General features: G+C 36.7%; 3 protein-coding genes across 4 annotated transcripts in view; all 3 read right to left on the reverse strand.

Annotated features, from left to right (window-relative positions):
• Positions 1–14,981, reverse strand: part of LOC108236717 — a 24,386-nt gene extending 9,405 nt beyond the window's left edge. Inside the window, exons 1-6 of the mRNA XM_017417585.3 lie at positions 14,831–14,981; positions 14,542–14,685; positions 14,258–14,389; positions 14,033–14,158; positions 12,231–12,414; positions 11,192–11,258 (exon numbers count right to left, since the gene is read on the reverse strand). Coding sequence (XP_017273074.2) covers positions 11,192–11,258; positions 12,231–12,414; positions 14,033–14,158; positions 14,258–14,389; positions 14,542–14,685; positions 14,831–14,921 — 744 coding nt within the window. The 5' untranslated portion in view covers positions 14,922–14,981. The remainder of the gene's footprint in view (positions 1–11,191; positions 11,259–12,230; positions 12,415–14,032; positions 14,159–14,257; positions 14,390–14,541; positions 14,686–14,830) is intronic.
• Positions 4,623–5,497, reverse strand: LOC108236718 (WAP four-disulfide core domain protein 5-like). The gene is made up of 3 exons (XM_017417586.3): positions 5,340–5,497; positions 4,938–5,069; positions 4,623–4,840 (listed from the first exon to the last, which is right to left on the reverse strand). Exons 1-3 carry the CDS (start codon positions 5,407–5,409, stop codon positions 4,710–4,712), a joined length of 333 nt encoding a protein of 110 aa, XP_017273075.1. The 5' UTR covers positions 5,410–5,497; the 3' UTR covers positions 4,623–4,709.
• LOC112450555 (perlwapin-like) lies at positions 7,812–11,762 on the reverse strand. Of its 2 annotated transcripts, none has more exons than XM_025006228.2 (3): positions 11,648–11,762; positions 8,106–8,225; positions 7,812–8,020 (listed from the first exon to the last, which is right to left on the reverse strand). In XM_025006228.2, exons 1-3 carry the CDS (start codon positions 11,730–11,732, stop codon positions 7,881–7,883), a joined length of 345 nt encoding a protein of 114 aa, XP_024861996.1. In that variant the 5' UTR covers positions 11,733–11,762; the 3' UTR covers positions 7,812–7,880. The 2 variants fall into 2 exon arrangements, with proteins under 2 accessions (XP_024861996.1, XP_037832872.1); XM_037976944.1 differs by lacking the exon at positions 11,648–11,762 and adding an exon at positions 9,223–9,365.
• Positions 14,982–15,265: the final 284 nt, after the last annotated feature.

A 15,265-nucleotide genomic window follows, 5' to 3' on the forward strand; every position in this document is an offset into this window, starting at 1 on the left:
TCTCTCTCTCTCTCTCTCTCTCTCTCTCTCTCTCTCTCTCTCTCTCTCTCTCTCTCTCTCTCTCTCTCTGTCTCTCTCTCTCTCTCTCGGGCTTCAAAAAGATTAAAAGTTAATTTGATAACAAAAGAACAAAGTTCAAATAATTTTTTTGACAACAAATTGTGAAAGTGTAGCAGTGATGACTGTCGTTGCATTTTTGCATGTTTCTTAGCTGTCTAAGTGTTGTTTTTTTTAAATTTAGATCAGAAAAATCAGCTATAAGCTTACAATACGTTTTACCACACACAAAAAAATGAACTGTCAACAACTAAAAGACCTTTCTAAAAGCTTCAAATTACACAAACTAACCATCATTTCAAGAACTGCTTATCTCCAGCAATCATTTTGCCAAAGGAGGGGGACACCCTGGACACGTCACAAGTCCATCACAGGGACACAAAGAGTCAAACAACTATTCACACTCTCACTCACACTTAGGGACAATTCAGAGTTACCAGATAACCTAACATGCATGTTTTGTTCTGTGTTGTAGACATTTTTGTGCTGGTTGATGTTTATTAGTTATGACACTTGTCTTGAATTAGATTAGGTCAGTGTTGATCAGTAGTAGATGTACATCCAATTAATACTTTCTGAGAGTTTCATTAAAATTCATTCAGTGTCCATGAGACATGAACAAACCTACAAACCCCCTTTTCAACTTTGGCTGGAAAAACTGGCTTAATTAGTCATAGTAACAAATGACAAGTTAAATAAATGAACTGATTTCTGAGAAGGAATCTCACTACTCAACCAGATGCTTTTTTCCCACTCTGAGGTTGAGACATTTCCAAGTATTCATGTCCTCAGGAGAAGCCTCAGAGGGAGAATTTGTGGCATCAGACAAAACAAAAGGGGAACTTGTTCTGGATGTTCTTTAGATTCCAAGAAAACCATTCATTCATGAGATAGTCAATAACAATCTGTCACTGCAGAGTAGAAAATGTGTAACACAACAAAGGATGTTGGGTTGAAAAGTTCATCAGTTCAGGTTGAAAATTTGTGTTGCTAATTTCACTTTGAATGAGTACAAATAGTTGTGTTGTTATCTAAACCTGAAGTGTCAGTTAGGGTCAAACTAACAAAAATGAAATTTGTTTGGTTTTGTTTTTTTACTGATGGTATTTTAAATTTGTATGTTTTTTCATGGTTTAAATGTCTTACAACCAGATTTTAATCACTTTTCAGGAAAAAGAAAACAATAAATGAAGAGCTGTTTGAATTAATCAATAAGTTTCATGAAAGTTTAAAATTGTGGTAAATGATTTATTTTATTTCCTAGTAAAGAACTTTGTCTCTTTATGTGGCAGAAAATACACCAAACTGCACTTTGTAAAATTGTTATAAAAAGACGTATTGGTTATACCCAGGTTTTAATGTTCAAACTTAAAAACTTGAGGCTTTTGGTGTTTCATGTGTGACTTTCATATTAAAAGTTAAAATGATTTGGACTCTTTGAAATAGATTGTCATTAATTAAGATTACATCTAACTGGACTGAATTGAGTAGGAATCAGTTGGAAAGCTTTACATTTAATCGGATTAATTGTATTAAACTTGATTTGAATTTAACAATTTTGAACTAACTTTATTAATGGAAAATGAATTTAAACAGAATCAGATTTCAATTCAACTAAGAAAAAAAAATGCAGGACATTTGAATGATTTGAACTGAAATGGCTGATTTAAAACTTTGGATATTTTCGATCAAACTATATTGAACTATATTCAGATCATTTTAAAATGTTGAAATGTTCTGCACCTGGATCAAACTGGACCAGATTTGGACTGAACCCTTCATTTACCATTTTCTGACCAGCACCATTAGTTTGTTGTTGTTAATTCAAGCTATAACAACTTAACTAAACTACACTAAAAAAATGAATCCAAATAGTAAACACAGCTGTCACTGAGATAAATGTTTGAAGTTAAAGTTTTTGATTAACTCACCAAAAAACGGTTTTATTATGGTAAACTTTCAGTCTCACAACTTAAACCAGCTGTTCATTTCTTGGTTTTGTGAGAAGATGTCAGTAATTATGTTTAGCTCAATAAGCTGCTTTTAAACAAAACACTGTTGTTGTTTTGTACATTTTCAACATGAACGTCAGGATGTTTTCTGAAACTAAAACACCAAACCAATCCTTAAAATGTTCTGTTCTGTTGTCTGGAACAAAGGCTTGATTAACTAATCAAATAATGAAGAATTCTTAGAACATGTATGACATCAAAATAAGGAAAAGTGCAGCCATTTTAAAGGAAGATTTGATGAAAAGGTTATGAACAATCATTATTTTACTTATTGTAATTACCTCTTTGAACATCCTCAGTTTGGATAATTTACTGTATTTAAATGGGGTTTTGGAGTTATTTACAAGCATAAATAGTGCCAGTAGCAGCTAGCTGTCACACTTCTGTGACGTCCAGGAGTCACATCCAGCAGGATTATCCTCATGTTTCTGCCAAAATAAACATGAAATATGAAACTGATGGTGGTGTAAAGGTTCAACTAAGGTTCACACGAACCTTTATACCATTATTGAGATTGGAGTTGTTTTAGGATGGCAGCAATATACTTTGGTTTTGGTCTGGCTTGGACTAGCCATTAGCTCCTCAGTCCTGTCAGAACTAAACTATTTCTCCAAACGGAGCCTGCTCAAGAAGCTATGTATCTACAACAGGTAAGATATTAAACACTCAGAACCTTGTTAAGCTGTTTTTTTATAGCTCTCTTACAGACGTGAGTTATAAAAAACCCAGTCAACAGATTGAAAACCCAACATTTCCTTTGACAGATCCTGGAAATTCTCCGCAGCTCCTGAAGGAAAAACCTCCCCAGGATAGGCGGTAGCACTTTTATCATCAGCCTGTTTGGAGCCAACAGACCTGCTGTCATCTGAATAAACTAATTTAACCGGAGCTCCAAAATCTTTGTTAGGAAAAAACAAAAATCAGAATAACTTTCTCAAACAGAAGCAAATCACCTGTAAAAAATAATTAAAACAAAGTGTGAGAACCAGTTTAATGATTTTTATTTGGATCTGAAATAATTTGAAATGTTTCCTGATGAAAGCATCAAAAACAATGTAAACAACATAAATGGGCTAATCAGGATTTCACTTTAATGAGGACTCATTAAACAGCTGTGGCACGTTTCTAATAACATTCAGGCGGGACAGTCACCTGTAGCCATAAAGGCCAGCAGCAGAACTCTGCAGGTGAACACTTTGACCCTCAAGGTGAAAATGAAATCAATTAACTTTTACATGAGGGAGTGTCAGTCAGCCTGAAGTCACCTGACCTGCTGTCAGCTCGCTGTGAAGCAACACCTCACCAACCACACACACCCATCTCCACAAAGAAACACAAATGCAAGTAGATGTGGAAACATCCACAACAGCACAGACTTTTTTTTCTTTGGATTGGAAGATATACAAATAGAGAAAACGCAACACTTTTGAACTGATAAGTAACGGATGTATGTTTAATCCTCCAGGTGTCAGTAGATGGGGTTATTCGCTCATAAGAACTAAATAAGAATATAAATTCAGTCTGTAAATTTATTTTGGGGTAGAAAAAAAGCTTTAGGTAAGGCTGTAAGTACCAGTACCAATCAGTTTAATCAGTTTGACACAGAAAAAGAACTTGTACTCAACATCATCTCTTATAAAAAGACGTACTAATGTAGCAAAAGCAAGCAATTAATTTCCATCTTTAAAAGCCAAGATGAAAGCTAAATTGGCAGAACTAACAGAAGTAGCAACAGAATCATTGCTGTGTTCCTGTTTGTTTGCTAATCAAATCTACATGACAGTGAAGACAGAAAATATACAAGTTGATCTTTGTGGTGTAAAGTATGGTTTGTGTTCATTTCTAATTTCTGTTAAACTCATTACAGCTCTGTTTCATTCAAAGGGATCTCACAAAGGTGCAAGCATTTAAAGCTTGTATAAATACTAAATGGTAATGCAGTTCAAACTGTACCATATAATCAAACCATGATACTTTGATTGCTAAGAAATGAGGTTATGCTTAGTCAACAATAGAATATAAACAAACTTTAATACCACTAAAATGATTTGATTGCTGAAATGAGGTCACGCTTGTCTTATGATAGAATAATCACAAAGAACAATTGTGTCTGTGGGCTGAGGGAGGCTGAAGGTTCCAGGGCATCAGGATATGATCGTATGCTCTATAGTATAAACAGAAGTGGAAGGGGTTATCACTTCAGACACAACTGGGAACGTGTTGCTGTTGCTTCTTGTTGGTGAGTTGTTGTCTCCATTCAGCTGAATGTTTGACTAAATGTATGATTTTGTTTTTAAACCTCTGGTCTGGACTCGTTTTGTGTGTCCGTCTTTTCTGCAACATCAAAGATCCGGTGAGAGAAACCAAGTGGTCAGGTGAGAAGATTGCTCTGCAAGGAGTGAATACTAAATCTTGGTCGTTCTCAACAGTGGGATTGATCAATATTGTCCAATTCATTCACAATTCAGTGCTGATTTATTAAAAGTAACACTTTAAAAGACAGCTTGAAAAATCTGCATCGCAAGGAAACAGTAAATGAGGAAGAAACACACATTTGAGCATTTTATTGATATTTTTATTCAATCTTTTTTAAGGAAGCCGAGGAAGAGCCCACTGGCATGTATGGTGCAGCTCGGTGCTTCAGAAAAAAATGGGCTCTGTGCAGAATCTACCACAAGAGGTTCGACAGCACTTCTTTGATCCGGGGCAGTCATAGTCATGCTTGCAGAGCTTTTCACAAACGTTGGTTAACAAGGGCCGGCCGCAGAATCCTGAAACATCCAACACAAAAAAGTTTAGTTGCTTTATACCAAGCAACAGGATGAGAGGAAAAAAGCAAGGTACTTTGTCACCTTCATCGTGGCTCACCTGGTTTTGGTCTTGGTCTTGGATCTACGCACACATGTGCACAGCCATTAAACTGGCATATTTTACCATCTGGGCACTCACCCATAAAGCATTCCTCAATACATATCCCAATATCTGGTTGTGAATGCACTGCTGTTGAAGAGAGAAAAGAGAAAACAATAAATGCAAAGTCCTAAAATCATAAATAGTCACAAAAAGGGGGGATTCGACAGGTAATTGTTTCTTTCAATAAAACTGTCCAGAAACTGAAAAGGATTGAACAAAGTCTTTAACAGCTACTTTAGTAAATATTGTATCTTTCTTGAATCAGGACGGTCACAGACAGATCTTTGGTCAAAAACACAACATTTCTGGACATCAAAAACATGTAAGAAAAGACAAGCATACTAAAGTCTGGCTTACCTGTGTCTGGCAGCACCAGCAGACAGAAGGCTATGAGCAGAGCAGCTTTTGTAGAACAGCTCATCTTCATGTTGATTTCTGGCAGTCAGAAATGAGCTCCTGATGTCTGGAAACAGAGGATGCTGGATCCTTGTGTTTGCAGAGCTCCTTCTCAAAGCATATATAGTCACAACAGACACACCCAAATTGTTCACCGCCTTTTTTTTTTTTTTTTTTTTTTTTTTTGGGGGGGGGGGTACGTTTTTAAAATTACTTTGGTAACAAAAGAACAACCAATGACAACCAATTACGCAAGTGTAGCAGTAATGACTGTTGTTGCATTTTTGCAAGTTTCTTGGATGTTTCTTTACTGAGTTACTTTACAAAAGAATCCTCTGTTAGACACACACCTCTGGTGCTGTAACTTTTTAAAAAATACCTTTAAAAAAACTTATTTTGCAGTACAAAATTATAAAAAGCTAAACATGTTATAACAACCAACTCTGAGGTGTTGCTTGATTATTTTCACGTTTGACAAGATTACCGTTGTATTCATGCACTTATCTTATTCATGTTTTTGCTCTGATCTGTTGAGTCTCTTTTGATTACAAACTCTAAACTCTACCACGTTGAGTTATTATCTGCTAAATTAACTGATGTGTGACACCACAGAGAAAAACACAGTGATTCTTGTTTCAGTAAAAATCTCCTGCCTTCCTAAAAATGTGAAATGGCACAAACTTGCATTTATTCTATAGGCTGTAACAACAAAGTTAATAACTACACCAACCTGCAGGAAAAGAACTTGTACTCATCATCATCTCCAATAAAAAATAATGCTAACATTTATTTTACAACTTTTATAGTCAAGGTGAAAGACAGGGCAGAAATAATGGTAGTAGGATAATCTTTTCTGTTTTTCTCAGGTCTCGTCTTCATGACATAAAATACACTTTAGAAGATAGTTTGACAAATTTGCATTGCTATGGAAACATTAATGAAGCAGAAGCACACAAGTAACTTAATGGCATTTTGATTCAATAAGTCTGTTTCAAAGAAGCCAATGAATTGGACACTGAGATGTATGGTTGCAGCTCAGTCTGGAAGAAAAAGGGGTTCTTCGTAGAAAGAACCACATCTTCTCTAACAGCACCTCTCACCGCTACAGTCACTATCTTTACAGCAGTGCTCTCAACAAACAGTAATGAACCTGTGCCAACCACACTTTCCTGGCTTCACTGAAACACCTACAGACATTCAGTCGGTTCATACTTTCATAAAGGAAGGATATTTGCCACCTTAATCATATTCACTGATGTCCACACCCATTAGGGCATCAATATTCACCATCTGGGCATCCATCATTACTAAAGCATTGCTCAACATATATTCCTATTCTTGGAGTTGGACACTCTAGAAAGAAACAATAATTTATGCAAAACGCTTTAAAACCAATGTTTAGTGTTTACCATGAATTATACCATATTTAATGAAAAGATTTTAAAATATCTCAGTGGCTATTTTGGGAAATATCGTGTCTCTTATATAGGAGGAGCACAGACAGATTCTTAGTCAAACATCTTCAGGACATTCTCTGTCACAATCACAGGGTTTTGCAGGTTCAAAGAATTCAAAGTATTTTCAACAGTGACCTGATTTTTGAAACCTGTTGGGTAAAGACTGATAGTGGTGTCTGGAAAAACAAAAAACAAGAAACATAAACAGATTCTCCAATAAACACATCCAGGAAAACTTGGTTCTTTTCCTATTTGATGCCTATTAATATAGTGTTCATGCACTCATCTCCACTGTTAAACTTGGAGTATTATCTGCTAAATAAAGTGATGTTTAACACTACAGAGGAACACACAGTGGTTAATAGCTCAGTAAACTTTCCCACTTTCCTCTAAACTTAAAAAGGCACCCTTGCATTTATTCAAAGTGTTGTTATAATTCACTTACTAAACATGTTACAGAGTGGTTCTGAGTTGAAATGAAGCAGAAAGGTATTTTGGAAACTACTGTAAATAGTTTGTTTCTACAAAATCTATTCCACTAGACAGACTTTCTTTCTGACTCTGTTCTATTTGCTGACAAATTGAACTTCTTTATTTAGTTTTCAGCTGAAGATTTTTTACTAATAAAGTGAAGTACAAATAGAAAAGAAGACATTATCTGATCCGGAACTGATGTATTTTTACTCATGCAGGTGTCAGTAGCAAGGGTTATCTTCTCATAACAACTAACTAAGTTACAGGTAAGTTAGGACAAATAAGTTAGTGGGACTGACAGCAGTAAGACAATCCTCCCTGCTTTTTTCTCAGATGTCATCTCCATGACAGTAAAGTTAGGTTTTACACATACTGTTAATCTTTGTGGCACCCCTCAAAACTATTTAATTCAGTCATTTTCATTAAACGTACCTATTTAGAAGATAGTTTAACATATTTGCATTGCAAGAAAAAATAATTGGAGCAGAAACACACACGTAAGCAATTTATGGATATTTTTATTTAACATATTTGTGTTAAAGAAGCCAAATAACTGGATGTATGGTGCAGCTCAGCTGGTGTCATAATGAATGGGCTCTTTGCAGGAGTAGCTACAACTATTTGGACAGCACTTCTTCATTTCAGGGCAATCATAGTCATCATCACAAAACTTATGACAGACGTAGGTCGACACGAGCCAGCCGCAGCTTCCTGAAACACCCAACAAACAAAACACAACATTTAATTGCTTTACACCAAGCAACTGAGGAACTTTAGCACCTTCATCATATCTCGCCTGGTTTTGGTCCAATGCACTGATGTCCACACCCGATGGAGCAGCATTTTTGATGACTTAGGCAGTCTCTGTCTGTGGAGCAGTCTTCAACACATGGCCCTGGTCCCGGCGGTGGACATCCTGCAAGGACAGAGAAAATATATAACTTTAGGACTTATAAAACCAGAAAATCCAAAAAATGGATTTTGAGAAGATGTTGCTCTTACTTAAGAACACGCCCAGGTGTGGTTTCAATAACCCTTTATTCACTAAAAAGATTTAACATGTTTCTTAACAGCTATAGTACTTTTTTCTTCTCCAGAGCATTCTGTGTCATGGTGACACGGTGGTACTGGCGGGAGAATATTAAAGACTTTTGGACTGATATCTGGTGTTAGGGAAATTTTAGAGAAGTGTAGAGTTAACATTTATCAGACTGCCTAGTTTTCTGGTTGGTCAAACAAACAAAAACGTGCACATTTAAACAGAAACAGATTACTTATTGAAGACAGAGTTCTCACAAAACTGACAAGAAGGAACAAATGAACAGAATGCTAAAAAAAGAGCAGCTTTTGTTGATCAGCTCGTCTTCATGTTGATTTTTCACAGTCAGACAGAAATGAGCTCCTGATCTCCTGTTTGGATAAATATCTGATACATAAACTGTAGTCTGAGCAGCACAGCGGATGTTGGGTCCATGTGTCTTCAGAGCTCCTTTTGAAAAGATATATACTTTTATTTATTTATTTTTGGATACTTTTAAAAAGTCAATTTGGTAACAAAAAGAAGGTAAACTTGAACTAACTTTGTGCATAGTTTTTACAAGACTATTCACTTAAAAGATCTAACAAAAATTTTAACAACTGAAGTACTTTGGTAAATATTGCAGCTCTTATTTGAAACACGAGGGGCTCAGATGGATCCATAATCAAACGTACAGCACTTTTTAGTTCCAGGGCATTCACTATCATGATCACATGGTGGGACTGTCAGGAGAGTATTAAAGACTTCTGGACAGATCCCTGGTTTTACAGAAGTGTTGGCTTACCATTAATGAGGGTGTCAGGTTTTTTATCTTGGTTAAACAAACAAATAAACAGGTTATACATTAAAATTAAGACAGAAAAAGCTAACTTACCATGTCTTGGCATAACTGGCACAAATAGACAGAATGCTAAAAGCAGAGCAGCTATTATAGAACAGCTCGTCTTCATGTTGATTTCTCAGTCAGTCAGAAATGAACTCCTGATCTCCTGTTTGGATAAAAATCCGATAAATAAACTGCAATCTGAGCAGCACGGAGGATGCTGGGTCCTTGTGTCTGCGGAGTTACTGCCAATTATCTTTGAGGTGTTGAATTTTTTTTTTCTTCCTATTTGACAATTATTATTATGTGCATACACTTTTTTATTGTTTCTGATCTTTTTTATGGTTTCAGATCTGTTGACTCTGCTTTAATTACAAACACTACACTTCACCACATGGAGTTATTATCTGCTAAATAAACTGATGTCTAATAACACTCCAGTGAAAAACAAAGCAGTTTATCAGCTCACCTTACTGAATGACACACACTTGCATTTATTCAAAGGACTCTCACAGCTAACTTACTAACCATGTTACCAAGTTTTTCTGAGTTGAAATGAAGCAGGAAGGTATTAGTGAAACTACTGTGAATTATTTATTTCATTAAAATCGATCCCACTGATAGGAAACTGGAAAACTGGACACACTTTGTTTCTAATTATCTACCAACTCCTGACAAACTGAGCATTATGTTGTTTTTTCAGATGAAGATAAAAGGTACTGACGGGCTATTAATCTAAAAGTAATTAAACACTGTAGCTTCTCATGAAGGTTTTTCTTTTTGATTTATTTTACCACTGACTGGCTTCTTACTTTCAATAAATAAAAGCCTCTTTACTGCTGAAGGAACTGATGCAGTTTTACCCATGCAGGTGTCAGTAGGAGGGGTTATTTCTTCATAGGAACCAATGAAGAAGTTAAATTGAGGGAAGTTAGGTAATGTAGCTTTCATATTTATGGAATTCAGCAATATTGTCTGCCTTATTCACAGTTCTCAGTGTTTTGTGCAATGTATCACTTTAAAAGATAGTTTGACCAATTGGCATTGCAAGGGAAAAGGCAATAAAGCAGAAATACAATTAAACAAACACATAAGTAATTTACTATTTTCAATCAATATATCAGTATTCAATACACCAACGAAGTGCATGCTCTGATGTATGGTTCAGCTCAGTTTGAAAGAAAAAAACGGGTCTTCACAGGAATGACCACTTCCTTTCTGACAGCACTTCTTCTCACCGCCACAATCACTATCATCACGGCAATGGTCATGACAGGGAGGGAGGAACAGGAGCCAACCACACAATCCTGGCTTCACTGAAAGACTCAACACAAAAACCTTCAACCTGTTTCCAACAAGCAGCAGGATGAAGAGAGGAAGTAAGAGTAAGACTTTTGCCATCCTATTCATATCTTACTTAGTACTGGTGCCATGCACTGACGTCCACTCCTGGTAAAGAAGCATAATTGGCCATTTGGGCACTCACCATCACTAGATCATTCTTTACCACCTATGCCTATTCCTGGAATTGGATACTTGTGTCATGAATTCAAGTGTTTTTGTTTTGGCTTTGAGTCTTGTTTTTCTGTTTTCTTTTCTGTTTCAGTTTGGGTTTATTGTTTCTTTTATTTTATTATTTTGTCATCCTTGTTCTTGTTGTCTTTGTTTCTTGTCATTCTCCGCTTGTCCTCAGTGAGCAGTTGTTTACCTGCCACGCCCATCTCCACCTGCCCGCAATTGTAATCACTCACCTGTGCTCACTTCTCATAATTATCCTCTTTTCTTTAAAACCTGGTCATCTCCTCCAGTTACTCGCTGGTTCATTGTTTGCTCTTCGCTTCATGTGTTGTCTGGTTGTCCCGCTCGGCTTGTGTCTCCGGTTTGCTGTTGTTCTCGTTTCTTGCCTCACCTTGCAATTTTGTCTTACTTAGGATTTTGTTACGTTTAGTTTTGCTGCCCCGTCAGTTTTTCGTTTTCTTGTTCTTCTGTTTTAAAAATAAATTTTTATTTTTTTCCTCACTTTACGATGAGTCTGTGTGGTGGGTTCGCTGCCACTCTCTCCGCCCGTCATGACAACCTGAGAGTTGCTGAGAGAAAGGAGGAAACAATTTATGCAAAAACTTTTAAAAACAAAAAGTCAGATAAAGATGCAGGTTTGAGAGGAGACTGGTTCTGCTTAAAAGGCTGTCTAAACACCTTTTGATACAAAACCCTATTCACCTCAAAGAAATCAACATAATCTTTGCTAGTTATTTTGTTAATTGATGTCTGTCTCACTTGGAATGGGAGGGGCACAGACAGATCCATAGTCAAACACAACATTTGTGATCTCCGGAGCGTTCTGTCATGGTGACATGGTTTTGCTGGTGCAAAGGAATAGAGGGCTTTTGGACAGTGACCTGGGTTTAGAGGAATGTTGAGTAAAAATAAGAAATCATAAACAAATTTTACTGTATATTTAACACATGCAACTTACCAGGTTTTGGCATAATTGATTTTGACGGCACAGATAGACAGAATCCTAAAAGCAGAGGAGCTTCTGTGGAACAGCATGTCTTCATGTTGATTTCTCAGTCAGAGATGAGCTCCTGAACTGTTTGGATAAATATCTGGTACATAAACTGCAGTCCAAGCTGGGTCCTTGTGTCTGCAGCCTTCTTTTACAAAGTCATCCTCTGACAGACAAACACCACTGGTGCTTTTACTTTGCTGATGCAGTTTTAAAAGTTTACTTATCTTCTATTTGCTTACTTTTTTAAAGGCCTTTACAGTTTTTGAAAAATTTTCTTAGCACATAATATATTAAAATTGAAGCTTGAATTTTAAACATTTTTGTGTTTTTGTGATTGCTTTTGTTTTTTTTTTTCATTGTTTGACAAACTTCAGAATAAAAAAAAAACATTCAGTGAAAAGAGAAATTCAGGCTCATGTAATCTGTTAGACTGCAAAGCTTTAAAGTCAGTATTGTAGACAAAGGGACATCTGCTGCATGGTAGTGAAGTTGGTTAGCATTGTTGCCTTGCAGTAAGAAGGTTGTAAGTTTGATTCCTGGATGGAACCTCTCTGTGTGGAGGTTGGATACGCTCCGTGTACACGTGTGGGACTTCTCTGGGTACTCTGGTTTTGTCCCACAGTCAAAAAACACATTAATTGTCACTAGGTGTGAGCATGAAAGATTGTCTCGTATGTCTCTGCGTGGTCCTGTGATGGACTGGTGACCTGTTCTGGTTGTGATCCGTGACCCTGAACAGGAACACTTGAGTAAAGAAAATGAATGGATAGACACATGAATGGAATCAATCAGACTGGACATTTTGTGGTCTTTACCTTTCCAAATTCCAAGCTAAAATATGAATAATTTCTGATTGAGACATTTTGTGAATAAAGCAGCAGGTAAATGGCAAAAGGATCCACAGCATGTGAGCTGCTGATGATTCTTTTTCTCTGCCTGATTGATATAAAGACAAGTTTCTGTAAGCTGTGCTTTTAAGAAATCCAGAAATCTGGTTGTTTGACAGTGGTGCCCAACCCTGGTCCTCGAGGGCCACCATCCTGCAGGTTTAAGTTGTTTTTCTGCTTTTCAGCAGGTCTCCAAGCTCTGCAGAAGCCTGTTAATTACCCAGTCATTCAAGTCAGGCTTGTCAAAGCAGAGAAACACCTCAATCATGCAGAACAGTGGCCCTCCAGGACCAAGATTAAACACGACTGGTTTAAGAACTAGTTCTACACAACAACATTTTTTTGCATCATGCCCTGCCTTGTTTGCACTCAGGCAGCACTTAGAGCTTTCCATTAAAAAAACCTTTAGACTCATTGTTTACTCTCGTCCTGCCAGGGGAGATAAGATAAAGTGACACATTAAGGTCACAGTGATTTGGTCAAAATGACATTATGACTCCAAAACCTAGTTTTCAGTATTCCAGTCTAAATGATGCACCCATTGAATAAATATTTATTTATCAATTTTATCTGGATTTATTGTTGTCTTGTTCTGTTTTACAATGCTTCATGCTTGTACAATGATTGCCCCAATAATGAAACACAAATTCCTGTTAAAAATACTTTTCCACATTTTTTGTATAAACTTGTTCAAACAGGTTTGAATGTTACATAAACTTTCTGCACCTCTCAAATATTTACCTCTGCTTTTTGAACTTTTAACTCGCAATCAGTTTATTCTAAATTGAATATGTTAACCTGGGTCATTTAGGTAAAAATACAACTAGGCAGTTATTTTTAAACCTTCAGACATACTGATTTTTCTCCTGTTTTACCAACATTTTAATTTGTTTTCCCTGAAGCTGTTTTAACTATTACATTGTTAAAATGTAATTTGTGGAGAAAAAAAACTTGGATTAGATCTAAATTTAGAATTTTAAGGTCCTGCAACTTTTGGCCACTTGATTATATTCTTGGCTAACTGAATCATTTGCCTTTTCAGTCAAACTGACACTTAAGGATTTAATACTATTTTTCATCATAGGAATCTAATTGATGATCAAATCTTCAGAATAAACCTTTCTGCCTGTATCCTCTCTGACAACCTTCCAACTAATTTCTCTGTTTTTCAGGGATGCAACCACTTTAGATGGAGATGTGTCAGCTCTTTCAAAAGGAAAAATGATTCACAGCAAAGATTGCTTTATCTTCATCATAAAAACAAGTTTAATTGAATACAAAAGACACTCTTTCGCCATGAAAGCTAAAGAGTTTTCCCAAGCAAATACTGTTGCAATGTAAATGTTAAAGAAACACACACACAAACAAAAAAAATGATAAATGAACTGTTTAATCAATAATTCTGTAAATAAGTGCTCACTCTGATTTTCAATGCACCTCAGATGCTGAATGTCTGGTCAAATAGGCGCTTTGCAGAAATGGCCGCAAAATGACGGGCAGCACTTCTCTTCACCTGCACAGTATCCATCATGATAGCAGTTGTCCCCACACGGATGAAAGGGGATGGAACCACAGTGACCTGGCTTCACTGACACACCAGAGACAGAAACACTCAGTTGCACAGTACTCCAGGAGGCAAAGGGGGGAGGATTTGTCAGGACATTTTACCGCACTGTTCACATCTCACCTATTTTCGGTGGCATGCACTCATAGCCGCATCCATTATAGCAGCACTTTTTACCATTAAAGCAGTCACTGTCACTATAGCACAGATCATCACACGTCTCAGTCCCGGTTGAATCAGGACACAGTGCTTTTACTGAAGGGAAAGAAAAGGCAGTACATGAACTAAAGTCCCCAGTTCTTGATTAAAAACAGAGAGTTTCATACTTTATTTCTACATGACTTTGCTCACTGAGAAGCTTTAGGACAAGATGCGAAGGCTACATGAGCAGGCATTGTGGTTCTTACTGTGAACAGGAGAAACACACACAGATCCACAATGATAGGAACAGCATTTGTCATCATTAGGACAGTCTGTGTCTTCCTTACATCCCAAACGTGACGGGAAGGTCAAAAGGAAGCGAGGGCACTGGCCTGGTTTTGGAGGGGGACCTGAGAGAAAGAGAAGAAAGTGTCACGGGTTACTACTGAAGTACGGAAACAATTTAATAGTAAGAGAAGGATGGTGAAATTGACAGATAAAAATGAAAACATCTGAGAAAAACAAAACAAGAAAAGAAAGAAAGAAAAAACTTACCAACTTTTGGAACTAAAATTGAGTAAGACTGCACAAATACACTCAACGCAATCAACACACCTAGTCTATAACGGTGTGTCTCCATGATCATTTATTGCAACAAACTGGACTCCTGATTTCCTGTTTGGACAAATATCCAAGAACACAAACAGGAGGCAGAGCTGCACAGAGGAGGCTGGGTCCTTGTGCCTGCTCCCCTTTTTTGGGGGATTTTACTTCTGTGTTTGTTTTATTGGTTAAACTTAAATAAATGTTTCCTTCCACACTTTAAAATAAGTTCTCCCCTTTTCCAATAAATGATCAAACACCAGAAGAAGCACAGCAGCAACTGCTCTGTTAATGTGTGCTTAGTTCAGTTGATGAAGAGTCGTTTTTAACCTCAAAGACTTGACTTGAAATAAAAAGACTTGTAAATAATTAAAGCTAATTATTTAA

Source organism: Kryptolebias marmoratus, linkage group LG8, assembly GCF_001649575.2.
Source record: "Kryptolebias marmoratus isolate JLee-2015 linkage group LG8, ASM164957v2, whole genome shotgun sequence".
NCBI classification, from domain to species: Eukaryota; Metazoa; Chordata; class Actinopteri; order Cyprinodontiformes; family Rivulidae; genus Kryptolebias; species Kryptolebias marmoratus.

Bases quoted from the DNA above. Each gene is read 5' to 3' on its own strand.
- LOC112450555 (XM_025006228.2), bottom strand. From the start codon at position 11,732: ATGAAGACATGCTGTTCCACAGAAGCTCCTCTGCTTTTAGGATTCTGT. The intron at 8,226-11,647 runs GTAAGTTGCATG...CTGTCCTTGCAG, and splicing joins ATCAATTATGCCAAAACCTG to GATGTCCACCGCCGGGACCA. The intron at 8,021-8,105 runs GCGAGATATGAT...TGGGTGTTTCAG, and splicing joins GTGCATTGGACCAAAACCAG to GAAGCTGCGGCTGGCTCGTG.
- LOC108236718 (XM_017417586.3), bottom strand. From the start codon at position 5,409: ATGAAGATGAGCTGTTCTACAAAAGCTGCTCTGCTCATAGCCTTCTGT. The intron at 5,070-5,339 runs GTAAGCCAGACT...TCTCTTCAACAG, and splicing joins GCTGGTGCTGCCAGACACAG to CAGTGCATTCACAACCAGAT. The intron at 4,841-4,937 runs GTGAGCCACGAT...TGGATGTTTCAG, and splicing joins AAGACCAAGACCAAAACCAG to GATTCTGCGGCCGGCCCTTG.